Source organism: Drosophila biarmipes, chromosome 3R (genome assembly GCF_025231255.1).
Source record: "Drosophila biarmipes strain raj3 chromosome 3R, RU_DBia_V1.1, whole genome shotgun sequence".
NCBI classification, from domain to species: Eukaryota; Metazoa; Arthropoda; class Insecta; order Diptera; family Drosophilidae; genus Drosophila; species Drosophila biarmipes.
The window spans coordinates 11,910,193-11,933,431 of record NC_066616.1 but is presented as its reverse complement, the minus strand read 5'-3'; the positions used below and the strand labels follow the sequence as shown (position 1 = coordinate 11,933,431).

At 41.2% G+C, this 23,239-nt stretch overlaps 4 protein-coding genes across 6 annotated transcripts in view; 1 reads left to right on the top strand and 3 right to left on the bottom strand.

The window, feature by feature from the left end:
* Positions 1-8,089, bottom strand: part of LOC108031763 (soluble guanylate cyclase 88E) — a 38,538-nt gene extending 30,449 nt beyond the window's left edge. The window contains exons 1-2 of the mRNA XM_050888749.1: positions 8,004-8,089; positions 6,071-6,305 (exon numbers count right to left, since the gene is read on the bottom strand). The gene's annotated coding sequence lies outside the window, so the exon portion shown is untranslated. The remainder of the gene's footprint in view (positions 1-6,070; positions 6,306-8,003) is intronic.
* Positions 8,090-11,883: 3,794 nt separating this feature from the next.
* Positions 11,884-18,281, top strand: LOC108031831 (glycogen [starch] synthase). Of its 3 annotated transcripts, none has more exons than XM_017105573.3 (5): positions 11,884-12,022; positions 14,715-15,688; positions 16,178-17,045; positions 17,155-17,290; positions 17,850-18,281. In XM_017105573.3, the coding sequence occupies exons 2-5, from the start codon at positions 14,715-14,717 to the stop codon at positions 17,939-17,941; spliced, it is 2,070 nt and encodes a 689-aa protein (XP_016961062.1). In that variant the 5' UTR covers positions 11,884-12,022; the 3' UTR covers positions 17,942-18,281. The 3 variants fall into 3 exon arrangements, with proteins under 3 accessions (XP_016961062.1, XP_016961063.1, XP_016961061.1); XM_017105574.3 differs by lacking the exon at positions 11,884-12,022 and adding an exon at positions 12,795-12,865; XM_017105572.3 differs by lacking the exon at positions 11,884-12,022 and adding an exon at positions 14,487-14,639.
* A 210-nt stretch (positions 18,282-18,491) lies between these two features.
* LOC108030995 (uncharacterized) lies at positions 18,492-20,553 on the bottom strand. The gene is made up of 2 exons (XM_017104196.3): positions 20,486-20,553; positions 18,492-19,917 (listed from the first exon to the last, which is right to left on the bottom strand). Exons 1-2 carry the CDS (start codon positions 20,498-20,500, stop codon positions 18,661-18,663), a joined length of 1,272 nt encoding a protein of 423 aa, XP_016959685.1. The 5' UTR covers positions 20,501-20,553; the 3' UTR covers positions 18,492-18,660.
* An 850-nt stretch (positions 20,554-21,403) lies between these two features.
* Positions 21,404-23,237, bottom strand: LOC108031100 (keratinocyte proline-rich protein). The gene is made up of 3 exons (XM_017104310.2): positions 23,092-23,237; positions 21,756-23,030; positions 21,404-21,685 (listed from the first exon to the last, which is right to left on the bottom strand). Exons 1-3 carry the CDS (start codon positions 23,201-23,203, stop codon positions 21,510-21,512), a joined length of 1,563 nt encoding a protein of 520 aa, XP_016959799.1. The 5' UTR covers positions 23,204-23,237; the 3' UTR covers positions 21,404-21,509.
* Between the last annotated feature and the right edge of the window lie 2 nt (positions 23,238-23,239).

Here is a 23,239-nt window from a genome sequence, read left to right as displayed (position 1 = left end):
TAAAATTTCACAAAAAGTTTAGCCCACCTAAGGAAGTTTGGCGCTTGTATTTGTGTTTATGGCGAGGTTATTTTTCATGGCGCAAGGACGAAGCTTTGGGGCATAATACGGTTAACAAGCGGTGGGCTAACTTTTCGGCTTAGCATAAATTATTCCCGACTCTGGCGAACGGAAGTCAGCCGCCCCTCCCCTCACTTTCACTCTTCCTGGGATGTGGCAGGCACGCATCTTCATTAAAAACCTACACGATGGAAATTAATGAGCGCCCAACGTGGCTTTGAAGCGCGCCTCGCTTTTCGTGCCCCTGGTTACTCATCAGATTGGCAATAAACGGAATGCCGACACGTGAGACAAATGCACATGAGTTTAGAGGCCCAAATAATGGGTCTCCCGGCTAAATAGGGGGCTGACTAGCTATTAACATGACAGACACAGACACCCGTGTGGACGGGATGTGTTTACCCTTGGCTGGAATCCAATTAGCGCCCAGACGGCAGCAACAGCTCCTGGCACTCACATTAGACTCACCTCCCTCTCGGGCCAACGCAGCGTATACGTAATTCAATGGGCCCACGCTGCGTATGCACAATGCCCATGCAGCTGATAATTTGATTTTCTCGGTTTCCCCGGCTGTCGGTTCGCCCACTGCAGAGAAACTTTTAATGGGATTTTCCTCTACAGAATCGCGTTTGCTCACTCAAAGTTGACCAAGCTTCCTTTAACTCTTTCAAGTCGGTATCCTTTCTTCTTGTTTACCTGCGCCAATCAAAGCCAAGGACAGGTGGCAACAAATTTTAAGGCGCTAATTTCCCATGTCGACATAAATCAGAAGTTATTGTGTTGTTTATGAAAGGGGAAAAAAATAATAAAATCAATCACACACCATAATAGGTATGTTAAATAAATCAAAGACTGACGTATTAAAGCTTTTAGGTACTTTTAATTTATTTTAAAGAAAAAACGAATTAATAACATTTTATAAAAAAAGTCCAGCTTTTATTCTGCCTGTTTTTTTTAATCAATTTTACACTTATTAATTTAGGCATTCCATTTTTTCTACTCAGATTTATTTATTTATTTATTCCTTCTTTTTAATTTTCTATCAGCTTAAATCTTTAGATTCCACCCAGAACGACATCTCTCAAACTGACTATTAACATAGTTTATCTGAGAAAACTGCAAACTTTATTAAAGTAAATCAAATATATATCAGACTTGTACTCCTTTAGTTTCCATTTTTCTTTCCAATCCAACTTTATCCATCACCTAGAACCAATCACAGAGCAAACTTTCCTGTTCACGGTGCAGAGATCTGTACTCAATCTTATCCATCTCTAGATTGACTTTAGTTTTCATCAACTTTCCAAGCCACTGTAGTCGCAATCCAATGCCAGGCTTGGCAAACTCGTACCAGCAGCCTAAGCCAACAACTTGCATATTCACGGACTTCATTTCCGTTTTCCATTAGAGCGGGGAAAATTTCATTTTCTGACGCACTGATTGGGTCAGAACACGGGCCTCGACTTTGCCACTTTTCCTGCCACTTCGTCCATCTTTCTGGGTAACAGGTGCAAAGTGGAAAGGCTGAGGAAAACCCAGGAAAGGGATGGAAATGGCGATGGAGGTGGGGAGTCAGGTGAAAATGCGTGTATTTTGGCAGCTTGTTGAGTGTTGCGCTTTAGCCGCTTACGATTGTGTTGCCTTGGTAACCTGCTGCTCCCTCTCTTCCCTCGGTATCACTGGCTGATTGCCTTTTAATTAGTTGGAAGCTGATTATGCAAATCTTGCCACAACAACAAGTGCCATAAACAGCATATATGCCAGTGATATATGGCTTCGAATTAGCCAAGATTTCGCTCTGCATAGGAGCTTGAAAAGTTGTACGGCCCTGACAAGGCTGGCGTTAATGTTTAATGGAAAAGTTAAGCCCGGGTGTTTGAATAAAATATTGCAGATAGGCATTTATTATAAAATGTAAAATAATAATAGATAACATATATTACATATCAGTGTGCTTTAAATGATAGGCTAGGATAAAATTTTATTGCAACTATAATTACTTTAAAAATATATTCCTCAGTTACCTTGAAGTACTTAAACATTTCTTAAGCCAGCATAACCTGTAGTTACTTAAGCTTCCTCCAGCCGCTGGCATTCATTCCTCTTGCCCCTTGATTTATGTATATTTAATAATTCAGACTTTATCACACCGAGCAGCGGCAACTTCCTCCAGAGTCCGGCCTGTTTTCGCCACGATTTCAGCCACAAGCCTCCCAGAACCCACTTACTCATGTGACTGGGCATAAAAATTCAGTATTCACTTCGCTGCCAACTGGCTGGGAAGGAGACAGATATAGTGGGCCGAGAAAGAGACGGCAACAGAGCGCAAGTGGCGGAGTGCGAAAAGAAATATCACTTACAGGCGTAAAAATGCAAATTAGAATGAGATATGCTGCAGTCCAGCTGGGAGGCTGTAGGTGGATGACATCTGCGGACCACAGAAACCAGAGGGAAAAATGGGAAAACCCAGGAAAACTGAGGAAAACTGGGGAAAACTTTAACACCAAGCTGGCCTAAAGCTGAAATCAAGAATGAATTATTGGCCCAGGCCATCTTTTTTAGCCCGAGCAGATTATTAGCCAAGGCTTAGGGAAATAAATGTGGCAGGATGTAGTGGGGGAGAGAGGAAAAGTTCTGGCCAAGTTTTCACGCAGATGCCCTTTGTGTTTTGCATTTTCGGCGAACATTATCGACACGTGCGCACCGTGATTTATGCAATAAGCAGTGAAGTATTGGAATAATTACAGAATTGCACGAGTCCATGAACAGTGAAGATTAAAGATTTATGACTTCTGCAAATTGTTTTTAATTTGTTAAAGTTTAACATGATAAATATGCAAATTTATTAACTACTGATAGCTTTTTTCTTTAATAATAATGCCCTTATTGTAAGTGAAATTCAATTTGAAATCTGTCACTCGCCAGGAGCGATTTTATGAAATACACTTTAATTTCCTGAACTTTTTCACCTTGACAAAGGAAAGGAGGGCATTTTTCAATAACAAATTGTTTTCATTCTGCTGCTGTCAATCAAAAAGTGTCGAAAACATTTCAATAAGCCCAGTTCCTGTCACCTGTTGCTGCAAGGTGAGATTGAGTGGCCGTGTCAGCAGTTTAACAGTTCATCGGGCACACACGTAACAACCTGGGGAAAGTGGGAGAAATGGGAGGAGTGAGCAGGACGGGTAGAGACAATGGGAAAGAGAGGGCGATAGGAAAGGGACCATCTCAAGTGTCAAATGTGCTGAACTAGAAAAGTTCCAATAAAGATGAAAATAGCTATGGAGGGGCTCGAAATTGAATTTGCCTGAGGAAAAGTCTTTCCCTGCTCACAGCCAGGCGACCCGGAATGTGTGTATGTGGGGGACAAAGCAGTTAAATTTTAAGGTCTCCGCCTTCTGGCAATTTGCATGCCTGTGGTTAAAGTGCTTATCATTATAATCAACACCCAAGCAACAAAACTCAGGCAAATGGAAAGTGGGCAAGGCAAGACGAAGTATTTTATACACTTTAAATTGTATAAAGAATATATTACTTGTATATAATACTGATAGGAGCATGAAAAGTCAGTTAAAATATGATTACACAAATAAATGTTTCAAAGTGTCTTATGTCAGTACTAGAATATAATTAACATATAAATAAAATTATTTTAATCAATGGCTCAATAAAAACGTTGGCATATTTTAAATTCTAGGCAAAACCATTCATAAAATCTCTGTTAACCTTATAAGTAGCCCCGGATTCCTAACCATATCAACATGCTGTCGTAACCGGAAACAATCTTAAAACCATCCGCTCACGTGCCAGAGTGAGGGCATTTCATGGTTATGAGTATTGTTGATGCGACAAGCTCATTTTACGTTTATTAACTTGACAACCGAAAAGGAGAGCTTTTCAGGAGTACGCATATAACTCGCTTTGATACCCAAAATATATATTTCGTTTATTTCTGGACTCCCCACGTCTGATAAGAGTCAAGCACTTTATTGCCAACCATCACCCCTATGATATGGTTTTCCAATTGCTCCCGCATAAAATCGGTTTAATTACAATCCACTCTTTTTGTATTTACTTAATTTCCTGTGTTTGCTCGCCACTTGCCGATTTGTTTATTTCCCCAGCTTGATTAGGTTAATCACACTTGTTACTGATAAGCTTATAATGGTGATTGCCATCAATTATTGACAGTCTATAAAAGTTTGTGGCTATATTTAGCGGTAATGTAGCACGTGTATCGGAATACAAAAGAATCATTTCTCTAATACGGGTAATATTTTTAGGTTCTCGCTATTGAGTAACAAATATTCTTTAATCATAAGAATTACTTCTGCAATATTAGGTTTATCTTTAGTTGTTACTATAAAATAACAAAAAATATAAAGCAAAAAATTTCTTTGAAATTAACACTTTTTTCGTATACTCGTATAATGAATAAAGAGAATATCTCATTGTATGAATTTTATTTGAAAGGACAATAATGTTATGGCTTTCTAAGCACAAGTTGTCGCCCATAATTCAAATGGTTTTGGCTGCATTTCCGCCCTTAAGACAGTCAACAAAAAGCATATATCTTTGTTGATACATGTATGAACCCATATTCGCAGGCCCCCAACTGACACCCCATTCATCAGGAGATTTTCTGGGCCCCTGCAAACCCTTTGGCCTGTGTCACGCCTTCTTTGAAATCGTATAAAACTTTCACGGCATTTTCTATTTGTTTTCATTTTCCCCCCTTCAGTTTGGTTCCCCTTTTCATTTTGTTTTGTTTGCTGCGGCTTTTGGCAAATTCCAACGCTTCAACGCGCCTTTAGTGGGGCAACTCTCGCCAAAAAAAGAAAAAGCCAACCAAAGGCAGAAAAACAATAAAAATTGAAAAGACTTTTCTCGCCCCGAAACTCATTTGCATAGAATTTTGCTGGCTAAACCAAAATACAATTTCCCCATGCCAAATCCTTGGATGATTTGCCTTTTAAAGCATACTTTACCCTGCCTTTTATTCATTCCCCTATTTTATGTATTTTTGATGCGCCACATAAAACTATTTATGAAATGCCGATGAGGAAGTTTTTTTATGCCACATACGCCACATATGCGATTTTTCTGTGGGCTGCACTTTGGTCTGACCATCTCTTATGTTTTATGGCCAGGACTTTGTTTTTATGGCATTCCTGCCCTCTAAATGCACAAGTAGAATCGTTAAGCTTGCCAAAAAGAAGAAAAACAGAGCGTTAATGGTGTGGGGTGGAGTGATGTGGAATGCTTTCAGCGTCATTTCAAATAAATCAATAGGGAGCTGATAAATCAGAGTTCCGCTCATTGATTAGCTAACGACGCGCCTGTAATTCCTCGGTATGTGGGGAAGGAGTGTGTCCCTCGGAAAATTAAATTAGCCTGGCTTTGGGCTTTTAAGGAAGAAAAGGAAGGAAGAAGGGACTATACTGGTTAAAATATATTTAATTTCCATCGTTACTTGGACTTTTTAAATTGAGTGATTTTTTAACCCCCTCAAAAAGGTTTAGATGTGTGTTATTAAAGTCATCAGTTAGGAAATTTATATTGGTTCTATTTAAATGTATTGTATAACACTTAGTTGACTACACTATTTTTTTTTAAATGTCAATTTATTGCAAACATTTTGAATTTTTTGATATTTTATAAACCAACATTTTAGATGTTGCGACAAAAAATTAGTACTGCCTTAATATCGGTTGTATTAACAACTAAAAATTAAAATTAACGTATAGATTAACGTATAGATTCAAAATGAATAAGATATTAGGTATTATAAATTATAATACCTATATGTTTTATATAAAATAAATACTTGTGTATTCAAGTTTTTATAAATATAATTTAATATGCACAATGTAATTTTGTAGCACTAATAGTTTCCTTTCTAGGACAATTTTTGGGTGTGGAATTTATTTAAGCCATCTGATAAGAAATACCATCCAAGTTCCATTTTAATCTCTTGTTCCAAAAATAAATCAACTTAATGTTAGCTTACCAAGCTCTGTGTTCTCCGTCTTATACTTTTGTCGGCTTTCTGAGTTGCTTAAATATTTAATGTGGCACGTTTCTTAAATTTCGCTTTGTCGCCTCGCGAGTCGCGTCGTTGCACACATTCAAATATACATATTTTATGCGTCCTGATGGTATTATTTTTTTTATTTACGACATTTAATTTTATATTTATGTACTTTGATTTTCATTACACGACGCGGATTTGCGGGCCGCTTAACCTGCTCAAAAAACAAGGGAAGCCGGAATGCGGGCCATGAACAAGGAATTCGTATTAAGGGTCCGCGTTGCTCATATAATTCGGTTTTATTTGATTTGATTTCATTTTTTGCTGCGTGTTTTTATTTCCGTTTGGTTTAGCGGGCTTTGAACGTCATTTTGGGGGCGGGAGATCATCTGATGTGAAGGCGTGACAACAGAATTATTGCCGGGATAAATGAATCTCGGCTCGTCATATAAAGTGATTCGGTTTTCGTTGCCTGAATACGGGGGAAATTTCTTAAGAGCTCTTCAATTAAATTGCCTGAAAAATTGATGCGCTCAGCATAACTTGAGGGAACGCTTGCCAGGCCTTTCACCCGCCTTTCTCCCACACTTTTTAGCAGGTCCTTCCTCGGGGCTTTCACAATGCATAATGCAATTTAAACAGCAAATTGGCCCACATAGAGGGTACTGATACCCTTATAAGTGAATATACCGGAAGTAAAACTTAAAAGTATTTATTCCCAATATTTAAATATATAAAAAATAAATTAGACTGCTCAAGTTTCGTTAGCTAGGGATTTATCCTAATTTAAAACTCATGTAATAGATTGCGACACAATTCGCAAGGAGTTAAAATACATTTTATATTCATGTATCATTTTTATTTATTTATATTTTTGGTGCCTAAAAGTATGCAACAATTTATTTTAAACTGAAATGTTTAATTGATTCATTCCAAAAAACAGCTATTTTTTATTCACTGCCTACTTGCATACACCTTTGCCATTTGAGTGGCACCTCCCACAAAACAACTTTAATTTTAAAAGAAACTCAAATTTTTTTTCGAGCTACAGCACCCCAAAGAAAGTGAATACGGAAGCCTACGCCGAGCTATTTTCATTAAAATTTTGGTATTTCCTTCGGCGCAGCTACTGTCTTTGCCCCTGTCTAGCGCTGTTCGCTTGAATTAATTACGCCATTTAACTGGTTTTGCCTGCAAATCGCATTATAAAGTGGTTTTTGATGTCGCCCCTTGGAGGATTTTACTGCGGTGCAACGGGCAAAAAGTTGGGCCAACGTTTAAGTTGGTCCACCAGGCGAATGCTAATACCACAGCAAAGCATTTAAGGAACACATTAATTAAAACTGTGTAAATTGCTTAGGGGAATTATTAACATAATTTATTATTTCCCAGGATTTGGAAATTTATTTTCCCTGCTTAAATATTTACATTGGGTGCGATTCGTGTTTCATTGAGAGTTATTGTGCTCTTAAATGTTTAATTGCCTTTCCCCAAATCTTTCTTATTAAAGTTTTTAAAAGTATTTGTGATCGTTCAACAACAACATTGCTTTAAAATTATACATTTCATAAGTTCAATTTTTTTTTGTTGAAATGGAAGAAAAGGTAAATTTTTTATACGTTTTTGTTTTTAGTCAGAATATTTTTATATTTTTGTCTTTAGGTTTTATTTGTTTAATGTATTGTATGGTTTAAAATGTTATTTTGTTTCACGTTTTTCTTTAAACTTTAGGATTATTTGATTTATTGTTATAATGTTGTTAGAGTTTTAATTAAAAATTATTATTCTTAAATTTACTTTTCAATTAAATGCGGTGTAATATATATTATAATATATATTTTTAGCAAATAGTATTTATATCCGTCTTTACTACACTTTAATTTGTAATTTTTCTTTAAGCTAGACTTCTTACATTTATACAGTTTCAATTAAATTTCAGCATAGTTTAGAACCGATCACTATTTCGAAGCTCGAGTGAGATGCGCGAGGACAACCGACTTTCGCCAGAGGCGAATAGTAAATGACAGGTTTGCCACTTGTCCTGGCGATAGTCAGGACATAGTGTTTGCGACTAGTTGCCACTCGCTGGTGAGTTATTAAAAAGCCAACAACTGACAACGGCAGCGACAACGGAACGCACTTTGAATACTTTCCGAGGACACGAAGAATGTGGGAGTTCGGGGTTCAGGGCACGCAGCTCGGAGTTCGGAGCCCAACGAAACCGCACGCAACGTGCAACAGCCGCCAACTGATGGGCTTCATCTGCCATCGCCAGGCAGTCACCCACACAGACGCCCTTGGTACACACACACTCGCACAGCCACTGCCACGCACTCACACAGATACTCGGCGTTTGTTGATAACAGTTTTCGAATTTCGAATTCGCGTCGTCAGCTGCTGCGGCTTCTGTTTTTGCTGCCTGTTCCTGCTGCTGTGGCGCCTCTTTTTGTATACAAACAGTGCCAGCACATCCTCCGGCGCGCACCACCCACAGCAGCCACCCACCCACCGACAGCACCCCCTCCCACAGCGGCAGCCACGTTCACCATGTTGCATGTTCGGCGTGAGCCGACGCATGCGCCGCCCAGTAGGCAACACTTTTTACAAGGTATAAAGATATGATGGCGTCTTAGCTTATTTAGGTTTTAAATATTTATTTTAAAAACATAATGTGGGAGGAAAATAAAATCATAGGTTAAAATAAAAAAATAACTGCACTAAACTTTATTTTTATTAATTTTGTATTTTATTCTTGTTATTTTGGTACTACAATCAAGCATAAGTTATAGGAACCTATTTAACTTAAAATATTAAAAATCTAAAATTTAAAAATGTAAGTTAAATTAATTTTTAAAATTATTTTTACCCTTTATACGATTTGTTTCAGCTGTTTTTATATTTTTTTCTACATTTGGGCAACTAGCCGTATGAGTGATATTATATATTAAGATTTTATTTAACAGTACTATTTTATAAAGTTACTATATATTTATTTACTATCCAAAATAATTTATTTAATTTTATAGCACTGTAGAATTTATATAAATAAAATGAAAGCTTAATTTATTTTGAATTTATATTTAAAGTATTGGATTTTTTCAAGTATTGACTATACAAAGTTAAATATGTAATATTATTTTGCAAGGTTAGTCTTTTTTATAATTTAACTAACAAAAAACTTTCAATATATTTTCGATATCTGGGTAGAGTTTGGATAAATATAAAATCTTTTAAGATATAATTCCAGTGAGTATCCTTCAGTCGCCAGGATACACGGCTAATCAGCTACTTCCAGCTGTCTTGGCTGCCTGTGCCACATGAACGCAATCATCGCAACCTCGTCGCTCTGTGGAAGCTTCTTTCGTTGTTATCTTTATTGTCCTGCATATTTCGACAGCGCTGGCTTTGGCAGGGGTCGATTCAGTCGGGGTGTCATGACATAAATTAGTCACATTTTTGCTGGGACGCCCCTTAACCTTAAGTCGGTTAAGTTGAGTCTCGAGCCATCGCCTTCCTCGGCAGTTCACGTGCCCGGCCATGGTGGCTAATGAATTATAGCCAAGTTTTTAATTAAGCTCTTTATGGCGTGGTCAAGGCGCTTGGCCTCGATTATTTCCGTCTATTTTCGTATTCCCGTTTCATATCACTTCTTTTGGCTGATAGTTGCAGATAAGTCTAAATTATGATTTTATTAGATACATTTTTTGTAGCAGTAAGCTTTATAACATCTAGGCCTTTAAGAATAATCTGGTTCTTAAAGTTAAAACCATAAGCCAATAGAGGGTTGGTATAGAGCTATGCCAAAAGGTATGAGGATATTAGTAGTTGTTTTTACGGTTTTTATTTCTTACTTTTATAGTTACTAAGAAAATTCCCAGAACTCAAGTTTAATTAAAAATTCGCAGCACGCACTTATTCGTTTTTTGGCAGAGGACCAAAACATGATACTCAGCATTTGACCTTGACCCAACAATTCCCCGGAATATTTTCGTTATTTCACTGGCCACAGATAAGCCAGTGAGTGTGCGGCTATGAGCTGCAACTGTGAATGTGCATCCTTGTGGCAATTGTCACTGCAGGAAATGGCAAAAATAACTGAAATCGGGCAGGAGAAAGGCAAAGGAGAGGGTCAAAACAAGTGAGCTAGATGCAAGCCAAAATGAGTTACACTTTTCTAGCAGATACATCATAAACATAAAAGCTGGCACTCTTGATATTGTCCTTGGGCCTTTGTGTCTGTTATCAATGGATGTTTATCAAGGACACAAAGAGCAAGCAGCTTCAAAGACATTCAAAGCAGACGGGCGCTGAGCAAGGAGAAGGGGAGGTAATAATAATATTAATGTCCTTTGACCTTGTAAGCCGCTCATAAAGTCATCTGATGCTGCAGCGCCACCTGGCGACAGGATGAGCGTTCATTTTATTTCTTAAGAAAATATTTTTTGGTTACAAAAAACTTCTAACAAGGTGAAAAGAATGAACTTTTAAATGATATTGAAATATTTGCGGTCACTCAATTGACCTAGATAACTTCGACCCTTCTCTTTCCTTCCTTGTATTACCCTCTCTTTCTATTGGTAAACGATTGCCTGTTCTTCACACTTTTCAATTAATAAACATAAAAACGAAAGCTTCAACTGAAAGAAAGGGAGCTGAAAGGCGACAGGGAAATTGCGTGTCCATCTTCCAGTTTTAATTGAGGTTAAGTGAGCGGACATTAAATTGTTTATAGAGCAAGGTTACGACCAACTGTTCAAATTTCTGTGAAATATGGCTTTTTACGCGAAAACTGAGTGAAATTCAAGGTGAGCTCTGGCGCTGGGCAATTAAAGGTTTATATAGGCAGCTTGATTGGGATCAAGGTAAACTTTATCTTTACTCACAGCTAAATTAGAATATAATTGTTAGTTCCATCGCAAAAACATAAATAAATGTTTTAAGATGAATTAAATAGTAAATATAATTTAGGCAAATTTAATGTGTCATTTATTAGACAGGGTTCCATTATAAGCCATTTGAAATAAAATCTGTAAAATAACGCCCCACAATATATATCAGTTATTTGGTAGTTTGCAGTGGAATTACTATTATTTATTATTATTTTAACAAACATCTAATTCTAATTTTAACAAACAGCTAATATCGAAATAAAATTATGAATAACTTAATGTAGTCAAAAGATCCTCTCTTAAAATTGCACTCTTTTACTTAAATGTTAAGAGTAGCTAGTAAAAACTAGGTTTTGTTTGCATAATTCTGGTGGCACACTTAGCACTTGAAATTCCCGCCCTTGTATTTTTTTCTAGGGCTGGCAATGATGCTTACGTTACCCTCTTACGTTGGCGCCTCTTTAAAAAAAAAGGTATTTCAAAACCGTTGGACTTAGTTAAATAACTGAAAACCATTTAAGGTTGTTATTAAATTCCAAATATATAAAACAATTTTTAAATGTCCTCTTATTGTTCTTATACATGTTGTTATTAAATTCCTAATTTATAAAACAATTTTTAAATGTCCTTTTATTGTTCTTATGAAAATTGACTTATCAAAGTACCTTTCGGCATCCAATGCTTTCTGTTCAATGTAATTTAACTATATTAATTGGAAATCATCTATAATGACAAACATCAACCAACTTTTGCCAGGAGTTAGATATAGTTGTTTTTAATAATTTTATTTGAATTAAGGTGAGTATTTCCGAGCGCCCCTCACACGGTCACGCTGATCACCTGGCCGCTCTCTCCTCGCGCTCTCCCCGCGCTCTCTCCGCCTTTCTCTCTGCGCAAACTCCCACTCTGCAGGCAACAACAACCGACGAGGAACTCTCCCGGCCGCCCATGGGTTTTCTTTTTGTTTTCGAGCTCTTTTTCAGTTGCTCATTCGTTCGTTTTGTTCCGTGTGGCCAACAACAGCGACCGCTGTGGCTCTAAGGTGATTAAGTGATTAAATGATTTAAGCAATTTTATTTCCGAGTTCGGACCGGGGACTATACAATCTACAGCTGTGCGCGTGCCAAACTCCCAATTACCACCCACACACCTATGCATATATATATATATATATATATATATATACAAACAAAGCTCGTTATCAGCGGTTTCCTCTATTTTCGCTGCACTTGCAATTGGCGCCAAGCGGACGCCTTGGAAACGTGGAAATCGCACCTCCGCTGGAAAAGTGATAAACGCGAAACATAAACAAAAAGGCGGTGATAAGCGCTCTAAGCCTTATCAATGCGCCGGCCGCATGGAAATACAAAAAAAAAGAAAATAAATTCGAATTCCTGGCGCCCTCTTCCCTTTCCTCCCCCTCTCTCTCTCTCTCTCTCTCTCTCTCGCCCACCTTCGAGTGCAGCAAAAACAAAATTATCAAAGTTGAAAACTTGTTGAGCGGGTTAAAAGAAACAAGAACAACAACAAAAGGAGGGGGCAGTAAAATGTTTAAAAAACAATAACAAAAGGGGCCCAAGAAGCAAACTATGGTGAACAATTTCAATGCTCTCCCTCGCTCTCACCCGCTGAGAAGCACTGCTGCCACTGACCTTTATTTGACTTTTAGCTGCCGCTCTGTTCTGGCAATGAAAAAATATCTCTGCCTGCCACAAACACACAGGCACACACACACGCATCCGCACTTGGGGTCTCTCAGCTGTTGTTGTTGCTGTTCTTGGAGTTGCGTTGCAGCAGCGCGTGTGTGCGGGTGCGAGCGGGGCAGCACGAGCGCCTTAATTTTCACCTCTTTCTCTTCCTCGCAATTGAATAAAAATTATCAAGTGTAAGATTTGTCGGCAATTGTTCAATTGACAGAACTCGGTGCCAAGAGGTTTTCCTCACTTTTACTTTTCTCGCATTCCCCCGCCAAGTGTTTTCAAACAAAATTCTGAGTGAAAGGTGCGAAGGGGACAAGTGCAGTTGAGTGATAATCACAGAGATCCCTGTATCTCCTCCTTATCCGTATGGTGCGACACTCCCTCTGGCGGCGGATAAAGTGAATAGAGTCCTGACGAAAGGTTGAGATACAAAGATATTCGGATGGTTTTATCGTAAATGCGTTTTTCAGGAAGATAGATAGACTGTTACAAAACGTGACCTTTGGAAGTTGTTTGCTGTAGTGGGGTAAAGAATATATATCTTAACTGCGGTAAAAATAGTATTTTTTTGATTCCATTTATATTAAAATTAAGAAAAAAACATTTAATATTTCTCAATATTTTTAATGTAATAAGTTTCAATTATAGCTAACTTGTGTTAGGAATGTTCAGGCTTGAGAATTTGTATTGCCAGGCATTATATCAACACAGATTAGATAGTTGGTGGGTGTGTTAAATGCTTTGGGGTCTTGAAAAATTCATTGAAGTTAATTGGGCAAATCGCTTTTGTGAGTTCAATGTATTTTATGACTTTCACATAGTCCATGTTTGTCAAGGTCATTCTGGACAGTATCCAATTAAAAATTCAACAACCAGAGTGTTTATGACGTATTCTTTTAATTGAAAAACTAAAATGTGCCAGAAGTAGAGTTAAGAGAAAAATATTTGGAGGCGCAGTTCTGTTAGAAAAACTAAATTAAATGAATTTACAAGTTCAATTTAGAAAGAATATTGTTTATTTTTATTTTATTTTGATTCCAAAACTGTACGAAATAGTATATTCAGCTTACAGTATTCTCTCTCATTTGGTGACGCTGACAATGAAAACATTTGCCAAAATTTTCTGTATCCTAAAACAGCGGAAAATTGGCAAACTCATCTAGCCAGATGATTTTGAACATTTCCTACATCCGAAAATAGACCTTTGGTTTATGGCCCAACGTGCGTCCATCTATAAGTACTAAAAACGGCACGTACATAAACGACCGACTGTCAGGGACATGGGCGATGTCGCATAGCGCGGCTTATCAGCCCATAAACTGCACGATGCAACTGCATTCGGCTGATAGCGGATCGATCGCACCTCGCTGCGTGGTGATGCAACAAATGCCGGCGTGTGATGACAATGACCAGCCCAACAAATACATCACTAAGAGCGGTCAATGCACCGGGAGAAATTAGTTGGAGTTGAACACAGAATCAGTTAATCACTTTGATTTTTATCAACCTTAATCTCTGAACATCAATAATGAAGTGATATGGGATATGAGTTATTATGATATACATATAATGATATGATTGATAAGATTATATATTGATGATACTATGATTATGATGAGTATTATGTTATGTAAAACACCAAGGTTTATCCCTGCTCTCGGCTGTTTTTATGAGGAACCATTTGAGATTTACTAAAAACATTTGTAGAACTTGATGTAGGAATGAAAGATTGCTTTCCCTGTACAAGTGTAAGGCGATAAGGAATCGCTGCTTGTAATGTGGGTCAAGCCGGTGGCTAAATTTAGTTGACACTATCAGTCCGCGACGAGAGCCTCAGCGGAGAGGTTCAGCTATAGATCAGCGGCGCCTAGATTGTAGCGGTCCCAGCATATCAAGAAGATGCGCAGGCAGCAGTCCTATCGCTTCGAGGACAATGAGTCCACCTCCTATGCCCTAAGGGTGGGGAATAAACCGGGAAGAAACAACCGAAACGTATACCAATTCTAATCAATACTATTCCTTCCTTCCTTCCAGATGAATCGTCGCTTTTCGAGAGTGGAGTCCGGGGCGGACCTGAAGGATTACTTCGATCGGGGGGACATCGCCTCCCGGGAGAACCGGTGGAACTTCGAGGTGGCATGGGAGGTGGCCAACAAGGTGGGCGGCATTTACACGGTGATCCGGTCGAAGGCCTATGTCTCCACCGAGGAGATGGGCGAGCAGCTGTGCATGATGGGTCCCTACAAGGAGCACTGCGCCCGCACCGAGATGGAGGAGATGGAGTTCCCCCGGGGAAATCCGCTGCTAGATGCTGTGAACTCCCTGCGCTCGCGGGGCTATAAGATCCACACCGGCCGCTGGCTGGTGGACGGAAATCCCCAGCTGATCCTCTTCGACATTGGATCCGCCGCCTGGAAGTTGGACCAGTTCAAGTCGGAGATGTGGGAGAAGTGCCATATTGGAGTACCTCATTTGGACATCGAGACGAACGATGCCATTATCCTGGGCTTCATGATCGCCGAGTTCCTGGAGGAGTTCCGCAACTTTGCCGTGAGCTACTCGCAAAACAACGAGCTGAGTGCCCCCCGGATTGTGGCCCACTTCCACGAGTGGCAGGCTGGCGTGGCTCTCATCGTCCTACGCACACGTCTGGTGGAGATTGCCACAGTGTTCACCACCCACGCCACACTGCTGGGTCGTTATCTGTGCGCCGGCAACACCGATTTCTACAACAACCTGGATAAGTTCGCCGTGGACGAGGAGGCGGGAAAGCGTCAGATCTACCATCGCTACTGCCTGGAGCGAGGCGCCACCCACCTGGCCCACGTGTTCACCACCGTCTCGGAGATTACGGGCTACGAGGCGGAGCATCTGCTCAAGCGCAAGCCGGACATCATCACGCCAAACGGTCTCAATGTGAAGAAGTTCTCGGCCATCCACGAGTTCCAGAACTTGCACGCCGTCGCCAAGGAGAAGATCAACGAATTCGTGCGGGGACACTTCTACGGGTGAGTTTGGTATAGGTTTATCATTGGCATTCTTACTCCAAAGTTGGGATTTTAATATGTAGAAATATAAGATTTTTGTGAAAACTCGGCTTTATGCTTAACATTTTAAGCAACAATTCCAAGCTTGCAGAATTATCAGGACAGATAGTAGTTTCTATACTCAATGTTATGCGGAAATGTTTTCAATATTCTACACCCTTGAATAAAGGTTAATCGATCGAAACATGACTATCTGTAATCTACATGCATGATTATATGATTTCGAGTTTATAGTAATTCAATGTTTGCTTGAGACCTGGTGATGTACAAATTAATAGATTTGGCGATAGCTTAAATTAGTTAACCTGGAAACAGAATTTATGAAATCTTAAAGATTGATTATAATTATTTTAAAAATAACCAGCAAAAAAATGTCAGTCTACAGGGATCTATTTATAGGTACCATTGCAAATTTTGAATTGTATATTAATAGTAGTATTTTCCCCACAGCCACATTGACTTTGATCTGGACAAGACCCTGTACTTCTTCATCGCCGGTCGCTACGAGTTCGGCAACAAGGGCGCCGACATCTTCATCGAGGCCCTGGCCCGCCTGAACGCTATGCTGAAGCACGAGAAGCCGGACACCACGGTGGTGGCCTTCCTCATCTTCCCCACCAAGACGAACAACTTCAACGTGGACTCGCTGCGGGGACACGCGGTGATCAAGCAGCTCCGAGATACGATCAACAACGTGCAGCAGGCGGTGGGCAAGCGGATGTTCGACACCTGCCTCAAGGGCAACATCCCCAGCGCCGACGATCTGCTCCAGAAGGAGGATCTGGTGAAGATCAAGCGCTGTATGTTCGCCATGCAGCGCGACTCGATGCCGCCGGTCACCACGCACAACGTGGCCGACGACTGGAACGATCCGGTGCTCTCCTCCATCCGTCGTTGCCACCTGTTCAACTCGCGGCACGATCGCGTGAAGATGGTCTTCCACCCGGAGTTCCTCACGTCCACCAACCCACTGTTTGGCATCGACTACGAGGAGTTCGTCCGCGGCTGCCACTTGGGTGTCTTCCCCTCGTACTACGAGCCCTGGGGCTACACCCCTGCCGAGTGCACGGTGATGGGAATTCCCAGCGTGACCACCAATCTGTCCGGTTTCGGCTGCTTCATGGAGGAGCACATCAGCGACCCCAAGTCCTACGGCATCTACATCGTGGATCGGCGCTACATCGGGCTGGAGAACAGTGTCCAGCAGCTGTCCAGCTTCATGATGGACTTCTCCCGGCTGAACCGCCGCCAGCGCATCATCCAGCGCAACCGCACGGAGCGGCTGAGCGATCTCCTGGACTGGCGCACCCTGGGCATTGTTAGTACTTCATTCATAGCTTCACAAGCACTTCTTCCTTAAAATATCATACAACCATCCTTATTTTTAGTAATGTTTCTGACCTAATCTATGATATTTCTTGTTACAGTACTACAGACAGGCCAGGGTTAAGGCCCTGCAGGCCGTTTACCCGGACTACGTGGACGAGCTGACTCTCTACGGATCGAAAAACAATTTGATCTTCTCGCGACCGCAAAGCGAACCGCCCAGCCCTACTTCATCGCGTAAGTGGGAGGAAGAAGATACAGATCGATAGAATCTCAAATAATTACACCAATTATACTCAAATCTTTCCAATTTTTATGCATTTTTAAATTCTGTTGCTGCTCTTGTGACTTGAAAAGAAAACTGTTTTATTGTTGACTAGTTTGGTAAAGTTTCGAATAAAATATAGCTTGGACATTCCACATTGCACTTTTAGCTTTCCTTAACTAATACTCATAGCCTTTTAATAAAATATAAACTAATCTGTTATTAGTTATTTGGAATGTTCAATAAAATATGATTTAATTCTCTGTACCCAATATTTTTGTTACACTGAAAAACAGGTCTAAAAGTAAGCAACGATTTATTTTAATTTCGTTTGTGTGTGCATTATGCACTTATATTATATGAACTGATAAGGTCCAGACAAAAAATCATTGAATACTTTTAGTCAAACCAAATATTGCAAAAGTTACTAAAAAAGCGATTAAATAAATCTGAAATTTATAAAATGCATAAAAAGAATTTGACAAATATTTTTGATATTAAATATTAAATCAATCCAACCTGTTCCCACAGGCCACACCACTCCAGCTCCATCGGTGCACGGCTCGGATGACGAGGACTCCGTGGACGAGGAAACCGAACTCAAGGAACTGGGCATCAAGTAGAGCTCTTCGCCAAGCCGACGGCCTTTAAAATTGTAGCGGACAAACCAACTAAAATCAACACTCGCGCAATATTACCATAAGTTCTAGTAGTCTTGTTCCACCACTATTCATCGAGAAGCCTACGAAACTATCTACCTGCAACGGAAATGCCAGAACAAATGTTTTCACATCCAACCAACTATATTAATATTATGTATGCCCCGATCACAAGCGAAAGCATTCGAGCAGGACGAATCCAGATTTTATTAAACGTTGTTTAGTCTATAAGGAGAACGAGGTCTCCCCGCCCTGTCACCCTGCTCCATACCCTGCCTATCAATAAATCGTTATTTAAAGTACACACCGCCTGGATGTTAATTGCCCTCAAAAGCTGATAGCTTATTGGGATTATATATATATCTGGCTTTCAGATCCCCCGTAAGGAAACCATAAAAAGCTTGACCTGCCAGCGATATTGTGGACTCGATGGCGTATAATATGTGTTCATCAATAGTTTAAAGTCCCTTTTACTAATATAAACGATTTATTATTTATTAAAGAGATACAAATATAAGGGGTTCGAAATTATCCTTTATTCGGTAGAATATTATATACAAATGGCGAGTGTAGTAGTACTTTTATAAATTATTCTGTGTTTTGGCTGACCAAAAATACTATAAGATGTTTAGGCAAAGGGCTTGCAGAAAATCTCAAGAGTTTTATTATTATATTTGGATAGATCAGTTGTTGTCGCGATTGCGTTTACTGTAGGCGGACCGAACAAAGTTGCGGCGGCTCTGGCGGCGTCTTCTCCTCATGATTTCGACGTTGTACTCCTCCGAATCCCGGTCGTCCTCCGATGGCTTTTCCACATGAGCAGGGGGTTCTTTTTGTGGGACCTTAGTATCCTTTTCTCCTAGGCAGTTTTCGATGTTATCATCGTCACATAAGATCCAACCATCGTCTCCAGATCCCGCTATGATGCTATCAACCTTGTTATTGTCATCTTTCTTTGCATTGTCACCTCCAAAGATGTTTCCATTGCTATTTCCGTTGTTATTGAAGCCAGGGTAGTTGCCAAACGGAGGATAGGGCATGAATGGGTTGTACATGTAGGGAGAATTATAGATGGGCATCATGGGAGCTCCGAATCCCTGGAAGCAACCTGCACATTCGGCGGGCAGACCATTTTGGAGTATGTATCCATAGGGATAATTGAGACACTGCTGGCAAGTGGAGCGCTTAACCCTCGGTGGCGGAGCCAAGGCTGCATTTTGTCCGGGGTTTTGGCCACAGGAGAAATAGGGCCAACTGTTGCCAAAGTACTGGCACTGTGTTTTGGACTTCCTGGAGTGGGATCTCCTCCTCCTCGGCACATACTCGATGGTCTCGTGGCACTGGTCCGAATCCTCGGCATCGCATTGGACCACTCTCTTGGCCAACATCACTCTGGCCTGACACCTCTCGCCACAAACCCGCAGGCGGCTCTTCTCCCTGCAGTCACGGCCACCTCCCTGCTCACACTCCCGATCCAAGCGTACTACATAGCAACAGGATCCCTGGTCATTGTAGCCCAGTCCAAAGCGTCCTCCCACCTGGGAGACATTCTGATTCACCTTCACGTTGACCTCGTTTCGGTTCTGGATTTGGTGCTCGATTATGTTGTTGATCTCGTTGGTGAGGCGAATTATGTTTGTGGTGTTAATGGGGGCTTTTGGAGGTGCCACTATGTCCGTATCGTTAATGCCCTGAACCATGAGGGTTCTTTCGTAGAGCTCCGGACAAACAGGACACTCATCCTCGCAGGCCTTGTTGTAGTCGCAAACATTAATGCAATTATCCCGGTTTTGCTGGCATTCCTCGTAGTCCCGCAGAGTTGGCTGTTCGTAGTTCTGCAGGGGAGTGTGCACCACTATCGTGTTGTTTCTCAGCTGATCCTCGGCGGTGGCGGAAAAGGTCAGCAGTTGGAGGAGTCCAATCACCGCCCACAGGTGCAGCTGAAAAAAGAAGATAGAACCTTTAGTTTTGTTCAGAATGATTACCTATTACTTTAAATATTTCCGTATTTCTTATATAAGATTAGATTATGTTTCCAACTTTTATTTACCATCTCACCGCTTTCTTTGTCGATGATTGGCAAAATCGAATAAACAAAGTCAAAGTGTGAATCAAACAGTTTGCTTGATAGATCTATATTATAACTTCCCAGAACTTTAAAGAAACGCTGATAACCATCTTTATTATAAGACACTTGAAAAGTTGGAAACGTGAGCTATGGAATTGGTGATATTTCTTTATTTACCCACTACTTTCAGGTGCCAAATATCTATAACATGTGATGTTATCTTCTATATTAATAGGCCCATCAAATTCGCTACCATCCGACAATCAAGCAAATTTCATAACAATCGGTTGATAAGAAAGGTGCGAAAAAGAAATGCCTTGACATTTTTTGGCGGTGGCTTAGTCACCGCCGTTAGCAATGCTGGCTCTTTAAAATTCCTATTAGCATTAAAAGCGCCCGAAATTCTCGGACGTTGCTGATCCCGGTAGTTGGTTACTCACCTTGGAATGCGGCATTGTCGATAGTGTTTGGCGGTTCGGCTTACGGTGCGTCCGCTGGTGCGAAAAGTAGAGTCTCAACTGCAGTGGTTGAGTGGTGCGAAGGCACCACCCACCCACCTCTTGCCCACCCTTGACGATAAGGCTAGATAGCACTATCAAGGAATTGATTGCTGGCGAAGCTTTCACTCAATTGCCCTCCGAATCACTCGGAATTCTGCGGAACATGCTGCACAAATATAGCAAAAGCGAACGATTATCACCAGCTTATTTTGGGACTGATAAGGTTTTTGCACTGTTCTATGCACTGACAACGGGTGAAGGAATCACATAGCATATGGGAAATCATTTAAAATAAAGAACTACAGATATATACTTTAGTTAATTGCCAAAATTCTAGCTAATAAAAATTTATTAGCGTGGCGCTTGGAATTTTCGAAAGTGACGCACTCTTCATATCAGTTTCATATCACTTTGCCCTCTGACGTCAAGTTATCGAACTATTGCTGTCAAGGAAGTAAACAATTTAGAGAAATTCATAGTGGCTTAAAATATTAACTGGTCTAAAATATAATTAAAACGAGATTATTGAATTGTTCCTGTGTTTTTATTTTGTTAAATTATTATTGGGAATGGTCAGGAATACAAGCCGTATCATTTGCGATTGCATAACCTAATTAAATGACACTATCTGTTTGATGGGGTCTGGTAATGTCTGCATAAAAATTAAGTATAAAACTATACATTGACAGTATGTTTCTCAGTTATATGAGTAATTTCAACGGGGCAGCACATCGATAAATATGTCCCAAACGCCATGGTACGCTGTACTTGTGCCGGCAGAGGCTGAACGGAGCTACTTCCTAGGCCTGCCTAATCGAAATGAATAAATTATTTATGAAAAATAAACTCTTTCCTTAATGAATTTTAAACATATAACTTTATATTTTACTCAAAAACGAAGCAATGACATTGTAAACAAGATTGTTTGGCCATTAGTGGTTTTAGGGTTTGATATAGCTCTTCCTTACGACACTGGGAACCATCCGTCAACCGCTCGGCAGCCGATTTGGCCAGGATATAGGGAGCAGTACTGGGTCTGGTCATAGAAGGCGCAGTTGTGGGTGCTGCACTTGTAGGAGTAGCAGTACGAGGAGCAGGTGGAAAAGTCACCCAGGGCACAGCCGCTGCAGTCGTAAAAGTCTGAAAAAGAAAGAGTTCATTATGTTCTATAGGTCATTTTAATATTCTTAGAACTCATAGTAAAACTTACTCTGGGCCTGTTGGCAGATCCCTCCGTTGGACTGGCAGCCCTGACCCGCCCAGTTGGGGGGGATGACCACCATCTGGTTGTTGGCCTGCGTCCAGGTGGTTACGTTTTGCGGTGCGAGCACCACCTTGTTGGCACTGCAGAAGGCACCACACTGCTGCTGGCTCCGGCTGAAGCACTTGTATGCCACCTGATCCACCTGGGTGCTGCATATCCTAGGAGCAAACACATTGCAGCAGGGACCTGAAGGCGGATTCGGAACCACCACATCCTCCACCTCGTCCTCCTCCTCCTCAGAGGCTTGGCCTTCGATTGCAATGGAGGCGTTGACCTCCACATTGTTCACATTGTTGGTGACCAAGTGGGGCAGATTTCCAGCCGCCTGGTGGACGTAGTTTTCTATGTGGATGTTGCCGATTTCCACGGGCTTGGGTTTCGAGCATCGGATGCCGGTCCAAACATATCCCGCAGGACAGCGGGCCTGAGTGCAGCGTCCTTCATTGTATACTTCATATCTTCCGCAGAAAATAAGACGACAGACGCCCCTTACCAGGATTGTTCCTTCCGGGCAGCGGATTATGGGAGCCGGTGGGAGAATAGGGTCTGGTACTGGGCCAGGACGGGGTGTACTATGTAGAGGAGGAGCTGGTTGGGGCGCGGGAGTTGGTTGAGGAGCAGGGTCTGGTTGGGGAGTGGAATTTGAGGGTGGAAGAGTCGGACACGGAGCACCGGGGTTGGAACTGTTATTAGGGCAGTTGGAGGAGCAATTATTATTGCAGGAATTGGGACAAGATGATGGACAATTGTTAGGACAGGAAGGAGGAACCACACTGGGATTTAATGGAGTATTGGGACAACCAGGAGTCACCGGATCCACTATGGGCTTTAAAGGAGCATTGGGACACGCAGGAGTTGCCGGGTCAACTACAGGTTTTAGAGGAGCGTTGGGACAAGCTGGGTTAGCCGGATCCTCTTTAGGTTTTTCGGTGGTAACTGGATCCACTGTAGGAGGTAAAGGAGCGTTGGGACAAGCTGGATTTGCTGGGTCCACTTTAGGTTTTTCAGGAGCAGCTGGATACACAATAGGCTTCAAAGGAGTGTTGGGACAACCCGGAGTAGCCGGATCCACTATAGGTTGTAGAGGTGCATTTGGGCAACCTGGAGTACTGGGGTCCACAACAGGATTTGCAGTGTTGCATGCAATCCCCGTTTGACCACCGCACCCATTAAACACATTCACAATAATGGGACTGCAGCCGCCATTGGCATAAACCTGACCTGGGATGTAAGAAATAAAACTGACAAGCCGAAAGAGAGGAGTGTTCCAAGTCGAACTCACCATTCTGGCAGGGATTCGGTATGAAATTCGAGATAACCTCCGCCGGGAGAAGACCAAGGCAGATTAGCAGCAGCAGCTGCGGCAGCCGGGAACGCACTTTCCGATCAGACATGCCGATTCGAACTGAGCCCGGCTCACCGATTACGGA